This window comes from Macaca nemestrina, chromosome 15 (genome assembly GCF_043159975.1).
Source record: "Macaca nemestrina isolate mMacNem1 chromosome 15, mMacNem.hap1, whole genome shotgun sequence".
Classification (NCBI taxonomy): domain Eukaryota; kingdom Metazoa; phylum Chordata; class Mammalia; order Primates; family Cercopithecidae; genus Macaca; species Macaca nemestrina.
In genome coordinates this window covers 82,980,847-83,000,705 of record NC_092139.1, presented here as the reverse complement: position 1 = coordinate 83,000,705, position 19,859 = coordinate 82,980,847, and the positions used below count along the sequence as shown (strand labels likewise).

Here is a 19,859-nt window from a genome sequence, read left to right as displayed (position 1 = left end):
TCTAAGGAGCAGGGATATTAAACTGACCTTCAGGTAGAGCTGTGGTGAGGGAAGAAAGAGGTCATTTATGTAAAGAGTATGGTGGTGCTGAAGTTTCTCTTCCTTTCTATTAGAAGAATGACATGCCTTGGGAGGCTCAGGTGAGAGGACCACATAGACCAGGAAGTCAAGAAAAGTGACACTTGTACTGTGCTGGGCATGTGGGGCCACATTTTGGGGGGAAAACACACATTTACAGACACAATCACAATCACGACACATTGATTCACCCCTAGCTACCTTCCAACCCTCCTGCACACAAACCCACACCATCTGAATGATATGGCTGTCTCCAGGAACTCTAGTGGATGATCACAGCTCTTCACTGAGCTATCTGTTTCTCACACTGCACTCCAGGTCCTCACTCCTATCAGGAACCTGAATCCAGGCAGTCTCTCCAGACAAAAACAGGCAAGAGAGCCCCCTGTGATCCATCACTTAGAATTGTCATCAGCAAGGGAGTGGTCTTAGCATATGTACAGTGTTAGAGAGGAGAATGACACACACTGGGGCCTGTCAGTGGGCAGGGGAAGGGAGAGCATCTGGATAAACAACTAATGCATGCAGGGCTTAATACTTAGGTGATGGGTTGACAGGTGCAGCAAAGCACCATGGCACAGTTTTAGCCATGTAACCAACCTGTACATCCTGCACATGTATCGCAGAAGTTAAAAAAAAAAAAATTAGGAGGTGGATGGATTGTCTGAGGTTAGGTGTTCGAAACCAGCGTGGCCAACCTGGTGAAACCCTGTCTCTACTGAAAATGCAAAAATGAGCTGGGTGTGGTGGCATGTGCGTGTAATCCCAGCTATTCCGGAGGCTGAGGCAGCAGAATCACTTGAACCCAGGAGGCAGAGGTTACAGTGGGCCGAGATCGAACCATTGCACTCCAACCTGAGTGACTGAGCTAGACTCCGTCTCAAAAAAAAAGAAAAAAAGAGAGGAGCTGTAGAGAAATATCACAGGGTGAGTACTCATACCTCTGAGACCCCTTCTGAGTAGGGGTGAGCAGGACCTGGCCTTCCTGCCTGCCGAGAGCATGGTGTGGACATCATCCTAAATGCCTCAAATATGGAGTTTCATTGCTTTCTCTTGTCATCTCCATCTCTTTGTGCAATGATGGCTGTGACACCAGCAGAAATTGGTGAGGGGTCAGAACAGGAATCAGGTCCCCACTTGTCTGACACAGAGCAGACAGGACACAAGTCAGCAGGGATGGACTTCAGGGTCAGGACAGACACAGACAGGTCCCAGGCCTGATCTTCCTGGGGCTGGAACAGATGAGTTTTTCTTTTTCACCTCTTCTGGGAGTCACTTGAGGATGGTCCTTGAGGAGACACTGTTGGCCAAGGGTTTTCTGGCCCAGAAATGTGTGTGTGTGGTCTTTTCTTTTTCTTTTTTTTTTTTTTTTTTGAGATGGAGTCTCCCTCTGGAGTGAGTGGTGGGATCTCACTGGCTGGAGTGCAGTGGTGCGATCTCAGCTCACTGCAACGTCCACCTCCCAAGTTCAAGTAATTCTCCTGCCTCAGTCTGCTGAGTAGCTGGAATTACAGGCATGGGCCAGCATGCCCAGCTAATTTTTGTATTTATAATAGAGACGAGGTTTCTGCATGTTGGCCAGGCTGGTCTCGAACTCCTGACATCAGGCAATCCACTCGTCTCGGCCTCCCAAAATGCTGGGATTACAGGTGTGAGCCACCGTGCCTGGCTGAAATGTGTTATAATGGGACGGACCACCTAACACTGGGCCTGTAGCTACAGCACTCCTGAGTAGCAGGGGAGGTGGGGAGGGACATGAGTTCCAGTGCACCAGGAGCTCAGCAAAGGGATGGTGACTGATTTCAGAGTCCAGCTCATCCTTGCAACCCTTCTGTGGAATCCAGAACACATCAGTTTCCATTTATTTTATAGAAGGTTTGGAATCTTCAGTGTCAAACTCTATCTGTGTTGTGTTTTCCCACAGGTTGGATAGAGGAACCCTGGCTATGGGTGTTTCCTGCCAGGGCAGTGACTGTGTCTTCCTCATTAGTCCTTATCCCAGAGGTCAGTCCTGGGGAGAACATGTTAGGCCCCATGGGCATTGTAGTGAACACATCCCTGGGATGAGTTCTAGGTCAGCCCTGGGCTGGGATCTAGCGCAGGTGTGGAAATGTTCCCTTCTCAGTCTGTCCAGCCTGTTGAGCCCTACACCAATCCTGGAGTCTGCCCCAGCTTCTGAGTCAGGGTTCCTGGAGATGAGGTTGAGCTATTGAGGACAGTGAGGTGCCTCTGGCCCTCGGCTTCTGCTTCTCTGATCCTGTCTAGACAGGGTGTGCAGGGCCACGCTCTTCCCTTGTGTGCATGTATCTCCCCCTGCAGGCATCCCTCTGGATCTGGATGTTGTCCTCATTGTTATATCCCCAGCCCCACACAGTGACTGGACCTTTTGCAGATGTCCATTAAGTAACCATAAATGTATGGTAGGAGCAGAGCTGCGAACCATTTTGCAAGAAAACACCAGGCGAGGGGAGTCATGTCTTCCTCATGTCTGGGTCTCCTGTGCCATCTAGTGCGGTTCTCGGTCATATATGTGCCTCTTCATATTTAAATACATTTAAATATTTACAATTAAAAGTTCAGGGCTGGGCATGGCGTCTCATACCTGTAATTCCAGCACTGTGGGAGGCCGGGGCAGGTGGATCAGCTGAGGTCAGGAGTTCGAGACCAACCTGGCCAACATGGTGAAACCCCATCTCTACTAAAAATGCAAAAATTAGCCCATGTGTGATGGTGCATGCCTGTGAGCCCAGCTACTCAGGAGACTGAGACAGAAGAATCGCCTGAATCCGGGAGGCGGAGGTTGCAGTGAGCCGAGATCATGCCATTGTACTCCAGCCTGGGCAGCAAGAGTGAAACTCTGTCTTGGAAAAAAAAAAATTCAGAACTTCATCACAACAGCCACCATGCAATCCCCCAGCAGCCTTCTGTTCATGCAGCAGAGAGATTTCCATCCCCGCAGAATGCTCTTTCACATCTGCTGTAAGCCTGGCTGAGGGGCTGATTATTGAACTCCTCTAAATCAAAGCGTGCACCTTAAAGTGGGAATCTCAGGGCTGTGAGATTGGAGGTGAGACCTATAATGGGCCAGTGGAAGGAAAAAGTTGAAAGGTGGTTCCTTCAGTTCCTCTTTCTCACTTGAAGGCTGGCAAGTGTGAGTAATGCCTTTCTAGAGACCTCTGACTCCCCAAGCCCAGAGAGAGTCTGGCAACACCGAGGGAAGCGCAGAATGATGTCCAGTGTGGCCTCACCTGGAGTAGGAGTGTGGGTGAGTTGCTCTCTGGAATAACTTCTTGTGGAGTTTTTGTCTCTGAAGATTGGCCAATGGACACCGTCCATGAGGGCAGCTGCGATGAGGCAGACCTGCAGGTAGAGCATGATAGTCTAGGAGGATCTCTGGGAGCAGTTGGGTGACACCTGTTGCTTTGGAAATCAGGAAAAGGGCAATGAAGTCAGAACCAAAGCAAATATGTGTAGAAGTGTGACTTGTTCCTTTTGTATTTTAATAAGATAGAGACGAGGTCATTTGCCTCCATGGGCTTTGTGTGCTGTGTTTGTAACCATTTTTTTTTCTTGCTCTGGTGTTTAATGGTTACCAGAAGATCAGTATTTCCTGTCTATGTCACAGCAAACATCAAAGCCTTGGTCTTTGACTTGGGAATGCAGAGTCTTATTAGGTCCAGGCACTGACTAAGATGCGAGATATCTGGTGAGACTCCCTCATGCTCACTACTTGAACATAGTTGTTTCTCTGAGATGGTCTCAGAATCTTCAGTCCCACGCTCCATATGCCGCATCCAGCAAAGCTCCCTGAGGGACCCACAGTTTCCAACCACCAGGGCACTGACATTACCTCTGTGTTCTTTTAGGCCCCCCTGAGGACCACCTGAGTTTAAAATCTCTACCACCAAGTGAGGAAGACAATGGTGATGCCCAGGTTAGACTCCCTTTCTTTGCATTCTAAGGAAATGCTGCTTTCCTGATGTGAGAAACAAACTCACCCATTGAAACCCAAAGAATGGACTCAGAGGCCTGCAGAACAGAGAAAGTGAGAATTTTAATGATCATCTTGCAAGAGATAGAAATATATATATATTTATTTATGGTTGTCTTACTGCATTTTGTGGAAGCCCACAATGCATTGCCATCCTAGTCAGCTTAGGAGCTCTTCAAGTATTTGACTTATGACCTAAGTAGTTGGGCAAGCTGAGAAGAACAGATGAAGCAAGCTATTTTGAGGGCTAGTAAACTTTCAACTTAGACTATACTTCTTTGTTAAAGTGAGGACAACTAAGCGGGGTGGAAGAGGAACCCAACAAGCCGGCATTGCCCATCCAACCACGAGCTTAGTATTTCTTCTGTCCTTTGCTGAGCTAAACAACTTCAAGGCACTTTGTCTTAAAAATGGACCACTGTATACACTATTTCCTTCACCTGATTTCTTTCCCTCTCAATTAATTTTGGTATAAGGATATGATGGGACACATTATGTGCAACATACACAATAGTCCTTCTTGGGGTGGAGTTCACTGGGAATGTCTTCCCATCTAATACATGACATGGTAGGATGTTTTTGAATGACAGCATCCATCATCAACTGTAATGCAGAGGCATTTTCCTCCACACAAGTTTTCCTCTTCGAATTAGGCATTGTGAGTTTACCAATCTAAATAAACTTCAAAGAAATTCTGTGAGAAAAGCTCTTGTCTTTTCCATGCATGTCCTCTATGCTAGAGTGCTTTGTCTTTGACATGGACTCAACCACTGTTTCAAAACTAGTTTTCTGAAGTCATCAACAGACGAACGGATCTGTGTAAGGGGGCAACAGAACTGATCTGATCCTCATAGCATCTTCTTTTGTCTCACTGCAGATTTTACCATCACCTGTCCTGGGTACGTATCTTGAACTAACTCATTTTATGAGAAACAAATTTGCTGGCTTGAATATATAGAAACCTTAATCTGGATTCCTGTTAAAAAATGTTGGGGGTCTGGTGAGAGAAAATGATTATGCAAGTGTATAAGTATGACCAGAGGGGCTGTAGAAATGTGTGTGAACCCAGAGGACCAACCAGGAGATTTTGTGTGAGCCAGTGAGTCTTCACTGGGAGTAGGAGAAGTGAGTGCACCTCTCACTGACTTATCCTGATGTTGGTGGTTTTAAAGAGTGGATTCTGGAGAATCTCAGCAGGGAAGAGGATGCCTTTCCAGGTAGGCAACAAGACTTCAGATGGGGTCTAATAAAACAGCATTTCCAAGAACCTTCATATTATACCTGCTGCTTGGGAGGCTTAGGGAGGGTATAGAAAGAGAAAAAGAAAAAGTAAATATAAGCCGCATTTGTTATTTTCAGACTTTAATGTCATCATGGTGAGGAGTACTATGTTCATGGGCTTTTGAGTATCCTGTATTTTCAATCACCTGTTCTTGGTTTATTATTTAAAGATGACTTTTCGGAGAATACCTGCTCTTTTCTGCCTGTGCCACTGCAAATTGTCACAGCCTTTGGTTTGGGACATAGTTCTGTCACAGGCAGTTACTTAATCCTGAATATAAAACTCTTCTGCGGTGTGCCCAGATGCATAGGAGAGATTGATCCACACCTTATGAACTTAGGTTTCATGGCAGGACATTCATTTGTCTATCCTTGCTGTTTACCTCTGGTATCAAGACATCTCCCTGGGCATGGAGGACAGAATGAAAATTCACTGTGGGCTCACTGAAAAGCTCCAGTGTCTTAGAAATGGAGGGAGAAACACAGCCTTGAGTACACTGTCAGAATTCCATTTCTTCATGTGAATGAGAATATGCAGTTTTACCATCATTTGTGGAAGTCGTTTTCCTTTCCCCATTGTGTATTCTTGGCACCTTTGTTGAAGATCAGCTGACTCTGTATGTATGCATTTAATTCTGTGCTCTTGATTCTATATCTGTGATACTTATGGGTGCCTCCCACAGTAGAAGCATGCTGTCTGAATTTTTCTGTTTTCTTTTTCTGTTTTCTTTTATTTTTATTTTTAGATTTCAATCTCATGAATGTGCATCTTCCAACACTATTCTTTTTCAATGTTTCCATGGCTATTTGAGGCCTTTTGAATCCTAATCCATGGCTAATTGAATCCTAATCTTAGGATTATCTTTTCCATTTCTGCACAGATGGCTGTTGCCAGTTTGGTAGCAGTTGTTGTTAGTCTATAGATCATGTGTGTAGTATTGTGTGTTAGTCAGGTTTAGTCTTCCTTTCCATGAATATGGGAAGCCTTCCAACTTACTTGTACGTTCCTTACTTTCTAGAATCTTTATGTTGACAGCTGATTATTTAGATTTAATGTGACTGATATGAATTTGTGATTTCTTTTTTTGTTTTTTTGTTTTTGAGACAGAGTCTCACTCTGTCACCATACAGGTGTGCAATGATATGATCTCTGCTCACTGCCACCTCCACCTCCCGGGTTCAAGTGATTCTCCTGCCTTATCCTCCTGAGTAGCTGGGTCTACAGATGCATGCCACCACATCCAGCTAATTTTTGTATTTTTAATAGAGAAGTGATTTTACCTTGTTGGCCAGGATGGTCTTGATCCACCCACCTTGGCCTCCCAAAGTGCTAGGATTACAAGCATGAGCCACCGTGCCTGGCCAAATCTGTATCTTTTGCCAATATTTTGTCTGTCTGAATGATTATGCATCAAATAAAAAATATTATGTATGCTAGTTAACCAAAAATCACCCCCACACTCAGGGACATTTTTTCATGAATTTGCTCATTTTCTATTGGTATACATTTCCTCATTTCAGTAGCTCGTGTATATTTGAACCTGGAAACTTATCCTCATGGCAGAAAGTTTTCAGAGTCATGTCTCTCAGCTTCACTGGTGTAGGTTGCGCAGGCTGTGTGAGCTTGGCCTGTTTGAATGAAGCCTGATCTTTAGGGAATCTCCTGAGGGAGAGCAACACAGAGCTGCTGAAGCCCTTGATCACAGGAACCCAAAAAATTGTGTGCACACACCATGGTTCCAGAAGAAGACTTACAAAGAGGACATCATGACTATTTTTCATTTTATCATTTTAATACTTAGTTTTTAAAATGACCTCTATGAAAAAGAAATTGTGATCTGTCTGGTGCCGTGACTCATGCCTGTAATCCCAGCACTTTGGGAGGCTGTGGTGGGCAGATTATGAGGTCAGGAGATGGAGACCATCCTGGCTAACATGGTGAAATCCCATCTCTACTGAAAATACAAAAAAAGTTAGCCAGGCGTGATGACGGGTGCCTGTAGTCCCAGCTACTCCAGAGTCTGAAGTAGGAGAATGGTGTGAACCCAGGAGGTGGAGCTTGCAGTGAGCCAATATCGTGCCACAGAACTCCAGCCTGGATGACACAGTGAGACTCTGTTTCAGAAACAAACAAACTAACAAATGAACAAATAAACGAACAAAAATGTGTGATCAGTAGAACAGAGTAATTTGGGTAAAATTGAATCCTTTTCACCAATAAATTAAGTAATTAATCCTTTAAAACAGATGCTAGATGTAGTACCAGCATAATTGGGTGCTAATGTACTTACACAGTCTTGAATACGTTAAGAAAATGCTGTTTGTTTCGTAGAGTTTCAAAACATTTGAGACGGAGGAAGGCACTCTTCCATTGACCCTTAGTGTGTGCTTTATTTCCATTTTGGGTTGACTGTTTTGTGTTGCTGCATGATGTCTTTAGTACAAGGCCAAGGCCTCCATGTCTCATGTCTTTCCTGATCCCCTCCTTTGCCATCCCTCTTCCACTCAGGGGAATAGCCCAGCATCAACTCAGTCCATGCTTGTTAATCAACCACCTCCATACACCACATCCAGAAAAGCTCGCTGAGTGACTCACAGTCACCAACCATCGGTGCACTGATCTTTCTTGTGTCCTTCCAGCTTTTTCTATGGACAACCTGAGTTTAGTATGCCTACCACCAAGTGAAGATGATGACTGGGGTCATGATGATGATGGTGATGATGATGTCCAGGTAAGAACACCTTTCTTTGTCTTGTAAGGAAATGTTGGTTTTCTGATGTGAGAAACAAACTCACCAGTCCAAACCCAAAGAATGGACTCAGGGAGCTGAAAAACAGCAAGAGTGAGATTTTCTTTCCTTTTTTTTTTTTTTGTTTTTTTCTTTTTGAGACAGAGTCTCGCTCAGTTGGCCAGGCCGGAGTGCAGTGGTGCCATCTCAGCTCCATCTCCTGGGCTCAATGAATTCTCCTGCCACAACCTCCCGAGTAGCTGGGATTACACGCATGTGTCCCCATGCCCAGCTAATTTTTGTAGTGTTAGTGGAGATGGTGTTTCAGCATGTTGACGAGACTGGTCTCGAACTCCAGACCTCAGGTAATCTGCCCACCTCAGCTTCCCAAAGTGTTGGGATTACAGGTGTGAGCCACTCCACCTGGCAGAAAGTGAGACTTTTAATGACAGTGTTGCAAGATCTGGTGTCTGATGGGCAGACACACCCAGCACACTTTCCACAAGCAATTTATCCCCTAGTGTGCAGGTCCCTCCCCTGGTTCCTCATAGGCTGAGAACTGTGGGGTCACAATCTTCCCAGGTGTTGCCTATTGATTTTTGTGGAGAGACTTTAGGTATTTTTCTAGAGTTGTCTTACTGCATTTTGTTGCAGCCCACAATGCATTGCTATCCTAGTCAGCTCAGGGGCACTTCAAGTATTTGACTTATGACCTAAGTAGCTGGCCAGGCTGAGAAGAACAGACAAAACGAGCTATTTTCCAGGCTAGTAAAATTTCATCTTAGACTAATCTTCTTTGGTTGAAGTGAGGGCAACTAAATGGGGAGGAGAGGGTCCAATGAGCAGGTATTGCCCATCCAATCAGGAGCCTGGCATATCCTATTTCCTCTGTCCTTTGCTGACCTAAACCGGTTCAAGGCACTTTGTGTTAAAAATGGACCACTGTATACATTATTTCCTTCATCTGATTTCTTTCCTTCTCAATTAATTTTGATATAATAATATGACAAGGCACATTATGTACGACACACACTATTCTCTTTGTGAGGATGGAGTTCAGTGGTAGTTTCCTTTCATCTAATACATGACACACTAGGATGTTTTTGAAGGACAGCGTCCATCACCAACTGTAATGCAGAGACATTTTCCTCCACACCAGTTTTTCTCCTTGGATTAGGCATTGTGCATTTACCAACCTAAACCAACGTCAAGGATAAATTTTGTGGGAAAAGCTCTTGTCTTTTCCATGAGTGTCCTCTATTCTAGAATGTTTGGCCTTTGACTTTGACTCACCACTGTTTCACAGGTAGTTTTCTGAAGTCATCAAGAGACTCACAGATCTGTGTAAGGGGTGCAGCAGAATTGATCTGATCCTCATGACATCTTCTTTTGTCTCGTTGCAGATTTTACCATCACTTGTCCTGGGTACGTACCTTGAACTAACTCACTTTCTGAGAAACAAACTTGCTGGCTTTAATATATAGAAACCTTAATCTGGGTTCCTGTTAAAAAGTATTGGGGATCTGGTGAGAGCAAATGATTTTGCAAGTGTATAGGTATGACCAGAGGGGCTGTAGAAATGTGTGTGAACCCAGAGGACCAACCAGGAGATTTTTTGTGAGCCGGTGTGTCTTCACCTGGAGGAGGAGAAGTGAGTGCACCTCTCCCTGAGTTATCCTGATGTTGGTCGTTCTAAAGATTGGATTCTGGAGAATCTCAGCAGGGAAGAGGATACCTTTCTAGGTAGGTAAGAAGATTTCACGTGCAGTCTAATAGCAGAACATTTCCAGGAGCCTTCATGTTATACCTGCTGCTTGGGAGGCTGAGGGAGGGTGTAGAAAGAGAAAAAGAAAAAGTAAATGTAGGTGAAGTTTGTTCTTTTGAGTTGATGAGATTTTGAGTATCCTGTGTTTTTGATCACCTCTTCTTATTTATTATTTAAAGATGATCTTTCTAGAACACCTGCTCTTTCCTGCCTCTGCCACTGCAAAATCTCAAAGCCTTTAGTTTAGGACAGAGTTCTATCAGAGGCAGTTACTTAATGCTGGAGACAAAATTCTTCTGTGGTGTGCCCAGAGGCATAGGAGAGATTGATCCTCACCTTATGAACTGTTAGGTTTCCTGGCAGCACACTCATTTGTCTGTTTTTCCCTGCTTACCTCTGGTATCAAGAGCTCTTCCTCGGCGTGGAGGACAGAATGAAAATTCAATCTGGGCTCAGTGCAAAAGCTCCAGTGCCTTGGAAATGGAGGAAGAAGCACAACCTTGAGCACACTGTCAGCATTCTATTTCTTCATTTGAATGAGAATGTGCAGTTTTACCATCATTTGTTGAAGAGGCTTTCCTTTCCCCCCATTGTGTATTTTTGACACCTTTGTTGAAGATCAATTTACTGTATATGTGTGCATTTAATTCAGGGCTCTCTATATCTGTGAAACTTATGAGTGCCCCTACGCTAGAAGCATACTTTCTGTATTTCTGTATTTTTTTTTTTTTTTTGTGTGTGTATTTCAATCTCATGAACCTGCATCCTCTAACACTATTTTTTTAACGTCATCATGGTTACATAAGGCACATAAAATTCGTTAAAATTGTAGGATTATCTTTTCCATTTATGCACAGATGGCTGTTAGCAGTTTGATAGTAATTGTTGTGAGTCTGTAGATCATGTCTGTATTATTGTTAGTCAGGTTTAGTCTTCCTATCCATGAATACAGGATGCCTTTCCACTTATTTGTACCTTCCTTATTTCCTAGGATCTTCATGTTGACAGCTGATAAGTTAGATTTAACATGACTGATAAAAATTTTTGATTTCCTATACCAATATTTTGTATGTCTGAATGAATAGGCATCATATATATATATATATAGAGAGAGAGAGAGAGAGAGAGATAGAAAGAGAGAGAGAGAGACAGGAGGAGAGAGAGAGAGAGAGAGATGGAGGTTCACTTTTCTTGCCCAGGCTGGAGTGCAATGGCATGATCTCGGCTCACTGTAATGTCTGCCTCCCAGGTTCAAGCAATTCTCCTGCCTGAGACTCCTGAGTAGCTGAGATTTCAGACGCTCACCACCATGCCTGGCTAACTTTTTGTATTTTTAGTAGAAATGGGGTTTCACCATTTTGGCCAGGCTGGTCATGACCTCCTGACCTCAGGTCATCCACCTGCCTCAACCTCCCAAAGTGCTGGGATTACAGGTGTGAGCCAGAGTACTCGGCCAAAAAAATAATTTTTCAGTCAACTAGTTAACCAAAAATCACCCCCATACTCATGTACATTTTTTCATGAATTTGTTCATTTCTATTGGTATACATTTCCTCATTTCAGTAGATAATGTGTATTTGAACTTTTAAACTTATCTTCATGGCAGAAAGTGGTCAAAGTCACGTCTCTCAGCTTCACTGGTGTAGGTAGAGCAGGCTGTGTGAGCTTGGCCTGTTTGAATGAAGCTTGATTTTTAGGGAATCTCCCCAGTGAGAGTCACTCAGGAGGTGCTGAAGCCCCTGATGACAGGGCCCCAAAAGGGTGTGTAGAAGTCGTTCCAGAAGAAGACTTACAAAGAGGAAATCATGACTATTTTTAATTGTAGCGTTTTAATATTGAAATTTTAAATGATCTCTATGAAAAAGAATGTGTGATTAATAGAATAGAGTAATTTGGGAAAAATTGAGTCTATTTCACCCCAAAAATAGGCTTTTAATCAAGTAATAAATCCTTTAAAACAGATGCTAAATGTAGTATCAGCATGATTAGATTCTAGTGTACTGACACGGTCTTGAATACACTAAGAAACGGCTGTTTGTTTAGAAGAGTTTCAAAACATTTGAGAGGCAGGAAGGCACTCTTCCATTCACCCTCAGTGTGCATTTCAGTTCCATTTTGAGTTGATTGTTTTGTGTTGCTGCCCGATGCCTCTAGTACGAAGCCAAGGTCTCCATATCTCATGCCTTTCCAGCTCCCCTCCTCTGCCATCCATCTTCCACTCAGGGGAATAGCCCAGTATCCATCAGTCCATTCTTGTATATCAACCACCTCCATACACCACATCCAGCAAAGCTCCCTGAGTGACTCATAGTCACCAACCACCGGTGCACTGATCTTTCCTCTGTGTCCTTCCAGCTCGTCCTGAGGATGGCCTGTTTTTAAGATGCTCACCACAATGCAAAGATGAAGATGATGATGATGATGATGGTGATGTTGATTGTGATGATGATGATGATGATGATGATGATGTCCAGGTAAGATCCCCCTGTTTGTCTTCTACATCAATGTTGCTTTCCTGATTCTTTACATCTCAATTAATTTTGATTTGAAAACCTGGCAATGTACATTATGTACACTGTACACTATTGTCTTTGTGGGGCTGGAATTCAGTGAGCGTGTCTTCCCAACTGATACATGCTATGCTGCTTTTGAATGACAGTATCCAATATCAACTGGAATACTGAGGCATTTTCCACAATACCAGTTTTCCTCCTTGGATGAAGCATTGTGCGTTTGCATATCAAATTAAATTTAAAGGTAAATTCTGTGAATAGAGGTCTTGTTTTTCTATAGCTATCCTCTGTGCTAGTCTTTGGGGATTTTGACCTATGGCTCAATCACTGTACTGCCTTCTGGTTTTTTATCATTGTCAAGAGAATAACAGAGCTGTGTGAAGTGCACAGCAGAATCTGATTCTCATAATGTTTTCTTTTATATAATTGCAGATAAGAGCTTGGAAAGGAAACGGTATGTACCATGAAATAACTCACTTCTCGAGGGAATAACTTGCTGGCTTCATTGTATAGAAACCTGATTCTTGATTCCTGCTGGGAAAGAGACTTGGGATTCTCGTGAAAGTGATTTTGCCAGTATAGACCTCTGGCCCAAGAAGCTGTAGGATGGTTTGTCAATCCAGAAGAAAGATTAGGGGATCAAGTAGGAAGCAGCCTGGGGTGGGAGAAAAGCCCATCATTCAGCTTCAGCTAACGTAGGAGGAGTTGGGGAGTCACACTCTCTAATGACTTATCCTGGTGTTTTTCTTTCTAAAGACTTGACGCTGGAGAGCATTAGTGACGAGGAGACTCATCCAGGTAGGTAACTACGTGCCAGTAAAATCCCAATGGGAAAAGGTTCCCAGGAGCCTCCAGGTTATCCCTGCTGATCGTGAGGAGGGGCTGAAGGAGGGGGTATGAAATCAGAAGGAAAATGTAAATGTGTGTGAGGTCTGGCTTGTTGTTTTCAGTTTCTTGGCATCATGGTAAGAACTGTCTGTATGGGCTATGAGGGTGTTGCGTTCATGAGAGATTCTCTTTGCAGTCCACCTGCTCTTTTCTTCCTGTGGAACATCAGAGCCTTTGGTTTAGATTAGTCATTACTCCTTGGGATTGGTCACAAGGGGTGTAGGCTTAAGCACTGGGTGTCATCTGTGATGAAGGGAATCTGGGGGACACAGCTCTCTCACAGGCATTTCCTAGAACCTAGAGACACAGTTCTTCTGCTGTGTGCCACGGGGAAATCAAGAATCACCCTCTGAACTTTCAGGACTTGTTAGTGCACGTTCATGTTTCTGTCCTCACTGTGCGCTCCTGGTTTAAAGGGATCTCCCGGGGTGGATGGTGGGGTGAATATTCACTCTAGGCTCATTGGTAAAACTCCAGGCTCCTTTGAAGGGAGGAGGAAGGTTTGACCTTGAGCACATTTCCAGCCTCCACTTCCAACCCAGTCACAGATTCTGAGCTGCGGCTTCTTTCTCCCCAGTTCTCTAATTTTGGGGGAAGCCAAGAGTTCCCACAAAAGATAGTATCACACTATTTCCTGTCTTCAAAAATTTGGCTTTGGTTTTGTTCTGTAAGTTGACATTCATCACTCAAGTTCTAGACTTTTTGTTTGTTTGTTTCTTTTTTTTTCTTTTTTTGAGTATTTGGATTGCTGTTCTTGCCTTGGTTTGCTAAACATAATAAGCCCCAGGTCTATCCATGCTGCTTAGGACATGATTGTGTGTTCTTCTTATGGCTGTGTAGTATTTTGTGATGTGTATGCACCACATTAAAAAAAAAAAAAAAACAAAAACTCAAATCCACTGTTGCTGGTCAGCTAGGATGCTTCCACATCTTTGTTCTTGTGAATGGCATGGCCATGAATGCGGGACAGCATGTGTCTTTTTGATAGAAGGATTTATTGTCTTTTGGGTAGATACTAAGTGTCGTGGAATTGCTGGGTCTGATGGTAGTTGTGTTTTAAGTTTTTTGAGAATCTCTCAACTGGTTTGCACAGTGTGAACTAGTTTTCACATTGACCAAGAGTGTAGCAGCGTTCCCTTTCCTTTGCTGCCTCACCAGCATGTTGTTTTGACTTTGGAAAATTACCCATTGTGACCAACATGAGATGATATCTTATTGTGTTTGGGAGTTGCATTGCACTGAGGTTGTGCATTTTTTCATGTTGGTTGATCACTTGAACGTCTTCTTTTTTTTTTTTTTTTTTGAGACAGTATCTCACTTTGTTGCCCAGACTGGAGTGCAGTGGTGCAATCTTGGCTCACTGCAACCTCTGCCTCCTGGGTTCAAGTGATTCTCCTGCCTCAGCCTCCTGAGTAGCTGGGATTACAGACAACTGTCACCACGCCCACCTAATTTTTGTATGTAGATAAGGGGTTTCACCATGTTGGCCTGGCTGGTCTCAAACTCCTGACCTCAGGTGATCCACCCACCTCAGCCTCCCAAAGTCCTGGGTTTACAGGTGTGAGCCACCGTGCCTGAGTAGCAGTGATTGTTTTTGTAAGGTAAAGTCAATAACAAAAACTAGAGTTTTTGACTTCTGTTGTTGGAAGTGGTTTTTTTTCTATTTTTCTCTTTTGTCTGTTGTTTGCTTTTATATCCTGTGAGCTTAGATTCAGGTTTTCCTCAACTTAAGCTCACTCTGTGTTTTCCTGTAGCAGTTTTATGCTTTTAGGTCTTGTGTTTAGGGTTTAATGTATTTCGAGTTTGTGTTTGTGTATTGTATAACATCAATGTCTTATTTCATTCTTTTGTATGTGGCTATCCAATCTTTTCAGACTGCTCAATTGAACAGACTGCTGACTCCTCATCTCATCCTTTTTCCCCTTGGGGACACAGTCCCACTCATGCTGTCACCCAGACTGGAGTGCAGTGGTGAGATCTCAGCTCTCTGCCACCTCCGCCTCCTTGCTTCGAGTGATTCTCCTGCCTCATCTTCCCAAGTGGCTGGGATTCCTGCTGTGCACCACCACACCTGACTAATATCTTTTGTATTTTTACTAGAGATAGGATTTCACCATTTTGGCCAAGCTGGTCTGAAACTCCTGACCTCAAGAGGTCCACCCAACTCGGTCTCTGAAACTGCTGGAAGTACTGGTGTGAGCCACAGCACATGGCCTCATTGCATCTTCTAGGCATTCTTTGAAAAAGAATGTGTTGACTGCAGGTGTGTATTTAGATTCTCTTAAGTCCCTAGGTTGATGGATTCATTTTTATGCCACTACTGTAGTCTTTGGATGAGTGGAGGTGTTACATGTAATTTGAAATTGGGGAGTGTGTGGCCTCCAATTGAGTTTGTATTCCCTAGAATTGCTTTGCATATTCAGGTTCCTTGGATCTTCAGTGGATCCATGTGAACATTTAGCCGTGTATTGTTAACATTTCATAAAACGTTTGTTTTACACTTCATGTCCAGAATTAGGGGTGCATTGGGACATTGTGATACTTGTTTGTATACCTTGAGTATGGATAAAATCAGGGAGTTTCCCATGCTTGTGACCACGTGTAAGTTTGATATCTTCAATGTGTGAACATTCAGTATCCTCCTTGGTAGCTACTTTGAAAACGGCATAACCATATTGTTAAGTATCATCGCCCTGCTTTGGAGTGGAATACCAGAATGTATTCCTCTCCTGTAACTCTCTGCGTACCTATTGCCAGTCCTTGAGGTCCTGTCCTCCACCTAGTCTGTGATGACTACTACTGTATTTTCACCTTCAGTGAGTTAAAGTTTTCAGCTCCCACATGAGTGAGAACATGCAGGCTTGGTCTTTGTCTGCCTTTCTGATGTGATTGAACAGAATATCTGCAGGTGCAGCCATGTTGCTGGAAATGATAGGATTCCATGAATTTTGATGGCATAAAAGTATTCCATACTGTCTGTGTACCAGAGATTCTTCATCCCTTCATCTGTGGATGAACAGATAGGCTGATTTCTTCTCTTGGCTTTTGAGCATAGGGCTGAATGCCACCTGGGATGACAGATAATCTCTTCCATGTCCTGATCATGTCCTCTGTGTATATACCTAGGAATAGAATTGCTGGAGAAAATGGTAGTTGTAGTTTTAGGATTTCAAGGAACATCCAAGTGGTTTCTTTAGTGTGCATACTAGTTTACCATTTCCCACCAGATGTGGAGACAAGTGCCTCCTCCGGAAATCCACACCTTGATTGGATTGTGTTTTCATATGTTTCAACTTTTTTCTGGTAGCATCTGTTGCATGTAGAGTGAGATGGAATCTTGAGTGTGTTTTTTATTTTTGTGTGTGTGTGATAAGTGGTACTTGCTATGTTATTTTGAATTTGTTTTTAATTTGTTGTGTAGGACTGGGCAGAGGACCTGAAGACATGAGGTTGATGCACAGGTCAAAGAGAAGATTCTCACCATCGCTGATGCACACAAAAGTGTAAGTGAAAATCACACTCAGATTTCATCTCACTCCAGTTAGAATGAATACTAACAACATTTGATGGCAGTGTTGTTTCTGCAGTGTGTGTGTGTGTGTGTGTGGGTATATATATTCACCCCCCCACACACAACCCAAGGGTGCAAGGGACATTTTGACATATGTATGTGTAGTATCATGATCAAATCATCATATCTGGCATCTCTGTGACCTTCCATCATTATTATTTCTCTGTGGAGAGAATATTCAGAACCGTAATTTCCAGCTGATTTTGAAAAAATTTTCTAGATTCTGTTGACCCTAGTCACCTAGTCACCCTGCTGTGCAATAGAACACCAGAACAGATTCATTGTGTCTCAGTGTCACTCTGTACCTGTTACCAATATCTAAGTGTGGTTTTGATTTACATTTTGCTGTGGTTAGAGATGTTTGCCAAGTTATCATGAACTTGTTTCAATTTGATGTGTAAGACTGGGCAAAGAACCTGAAGACCTGAGAAGGATGCACGGGTAAAAGATTCTGAATCAACATTACTGATCCTCACAAGAAGTCAATCAAAACCACACTCATATATCATCTCACTCCAGTGAGAATGAGCGTTACCAAAATGGGACGGCAGTTTTATTGCCGTAGAGTAGGTGTGTATAACCAGCGGGTGCAAGGGACAATTTGATCTGTGTAAAGGTAGCATCATAATGAAGTTTCAGAGTCTGGCACCTCCGTGAGCTCCAGAGTTATGATTTCTCTGTGGAGAGAACATTCACAACTGACCTTTGTAGGTGTTTTGAAAATTTTGGTTTTCTGTTCTTGCCTTTTGTTCATAATGGCCTATGGCTCTGTCCAGGTTTCTGGTAAGAGCATGTATGTGTGTTTTATGACTGTGTAGTGTTCCGTGGTGTGTATGTACCACATTTCCTTTCTCTTATCCACTGCTGATGGGCACCAAGGCTTATTCATGTCTTTACGATTGTGAGTAGTACTGCCGTGAACATAGGAGTGCATGTGAGTTTTGGATGGAAGGATTTTCCTTTTTATAGATCCTTAGGAGTGGGGTTGCAGCGTTGGGTGGTAGTTCTCTTTTAGGTTCTTTGAGAAATGTCCACACTGCTCCCCAGGGGATCTGAACTAGTTTGCATTTCCCCCAACAGTGGACCTGCATTTCTTTGCTCATCTGCCCCAGCAGCCTCTATTGTTGTGGACTGTGTGTCATAATTGCCATTCTGACCAGTGTAGATGGTATCTCAGTATGTTTCTGATTTGCATTTCTCTGATGATCAGTGAGATTGAACATGTTTTCATGCTCGTTATTTCCTGGTACACCTCCTTTTAAGTGTTCATGTTCCTTGCCCTTTTATAACTTGTTGTTGTTGTTGTTTTTTCTGATTTTATTTGTTTAAGGTCTTTATGGTAAATCGTAGCTATTAGACGTTTTTCAGATGTGTAGTTGGGGAATGTTTTCCCTCATTCTATAGGCTGTGTGCTGACTCTGTGGTTGTTTCTTGTTCTGTGCAGCAGCTCTTTTGTGTTTTAGGTCCCACTTATCAGTAATTGTTTTTGTTGCCGTTGCTTTTGGGGACCTGACATATAAATGCTTTGCCAAAGCCTCTGTCAAGAAGGGTATTTGCTAGATTCTCATATAGGATTTTTTTTTAATAGTTTCAGGTATTGGATTTTATGTATTTACATATTTATTTACAGACCAAGTATCACTCTCTCATACAGGCTGGAATGCAATGGAGTGATCTTGGCTCACTACACCTTCCAGCTTCTGGGTTCAAGTGATTCTTCTGCCTCATTCTCCTGAGTAGCTGGGAGTACAGGCATGTGCCACCACCCCCAGCTAACTTTTGGTTTTTTCTTAGACATCGGCTTCACCATGTCAGCCAGGGTGGTCTCAAACTCCAGGACCTGAAGTCATCCGCCTGCTTCGACCTCCCAGTGTGCTTGGATTCCAGGAATGAGCCACTGTGTCCAGCCCAGCGTTTTACTTTTCAATCTTTGATTCCTTTTGAGTTGCTTTCTGTACATGGTGAGACATAGGGGCCCAGTGTTATTTCTTCTACATCTAGCTAGGTCACTTATCTCAGCACCACTTGCTGATAGGGAGTCCTTTCTCCATTGCTTATTTTTGTTGATTTTTTTTTTCAAATATCGATGGTTTCAGGTGTGCAGGTTTATATCTGGGTCTTCTAATGTGTTCCACTGTTCTGTGGAACAGGGTCTCCAGCTTTTCAGTGAAAATGCCAATCCATTACCATGTCTGTCAGTGTTTTCTTGGAGTGTTTCCTTTGGTTTAATGTTTTAAAATTCCTTTAGCAGCCTACATGTATGGATTTCTTTTCTAAAATAATGCACACCCTATGTTTTCTTGTAGGAGTTTTGTGGTTTCAGAATTGAGTTTTAGGTCTTTAATGTATTTTGCATTGATTTTTGTGTTGCGTGACATAAGGGTCCTATTTCAGTGTTTTCTATGTGAATATTCAGTTTGCTCAAAATCATGTATTGAACAGGCTCTTTTTTTCCAAATGCATCTTTTTGGTGTTCTTTTGAAAAACGTGTTCACTATATGTAAATTGGGGTTGAATATTTGGTTTACTCATTCTGTCCACTTTCTTAGTTTATGCCAATAAAAGATTGTTTGGATAATTATAAAAGTTTGCGTTTTTCATTCATGGTTTTAACTTCTAAGTTTGTATTTTGTGACATAATTTCTATGTTTATTATAGACTAAAGGGTACAAATGCAGATTAGTTACTGCCTTTGGTATATTCCATGACACTGAGACTTGGGGTCCAAGCAACCTTATCATGAAGGCAGTGGGTGTACCCACCAGGTAGGTCTTCGGCACATACCTCATGCCTTCATCCTTTTTCATCGGATAGTCACCAGTGTCTGTTGTTTTCACTTTTACGGTAGGGTGTATTCAATGTTAGCTCCACCTTATAAGTGAGAACATGTGGTATTTGGTGTTCTGTTTTTTCCTTATTTCTCTTTAGATAATGGCCTCCAGCTCCTTTCATGTTGCTGCCAAGGACATGATTTCCTTCTCTCTCTTTTTTTTAATTGGCTGCCTAGTTTTTTGTGGTATATATGTACCACATTTTCCTTTTC

General features: G+C 42.9%; 2 protein-coding genes across 2 annotated transcripts in view; both read left to right on the top strand.

Annotated features, from left to right (window-relative positions):
* Positions 1 to 4,012, top strand: part of LOC105497383 (aspartate-rich protein 1-like) — a 116,321-nt gene extending 112,309 nt beyond the window's left edge. Inside the window, exon 16 of the mRNA XM_071079867.1 lies at positions 3,945 to 4,012. Within this exon, the coding sequence (XP_070935968.1) occupies positions 3,945 to 3,954 (10 nt within the window). The 3' untranslated portion in view covers positions 3,955 to 4,012. The remainder of the gene's footprint in view (positions 1 to 3,944) is intronic.
* Positions 4,013 to 4,978: 966 nt separating this feature from the next.
* Positions 4,979 to 19,464, top strand: LOC139358644 (probable serine/threonine-protein kinase fhkB). Its single transcript, XM_071079868.1, has 8 exons — positions 4,979 to 5,286; positions 7,991 to 8,082; positions 9,483 to 9,504; positions 12,200 to 12,318; positions 12,790 to 12,811; positions 13,114 to 13,155; positions 16,667 to 16,748; positions 18,611 to 19,464. The coding sequence occupies exons 2-8, from the start codon at positions 7,999 to 8,001 to the stop codon at positions 18,786 to 18,788; spliced, it is 549 nt and encodes a 182-aa protein (XP_070935969.1). The 5' UTR covers positions 4,979 to 5,286; positions 7,991 to 7,998; the 3' UTR covers positions 18,789 to 19,464.
* The last annotated feature ends 395 nt before the right edge of the window (positions 19,465 to 19,859 follow it).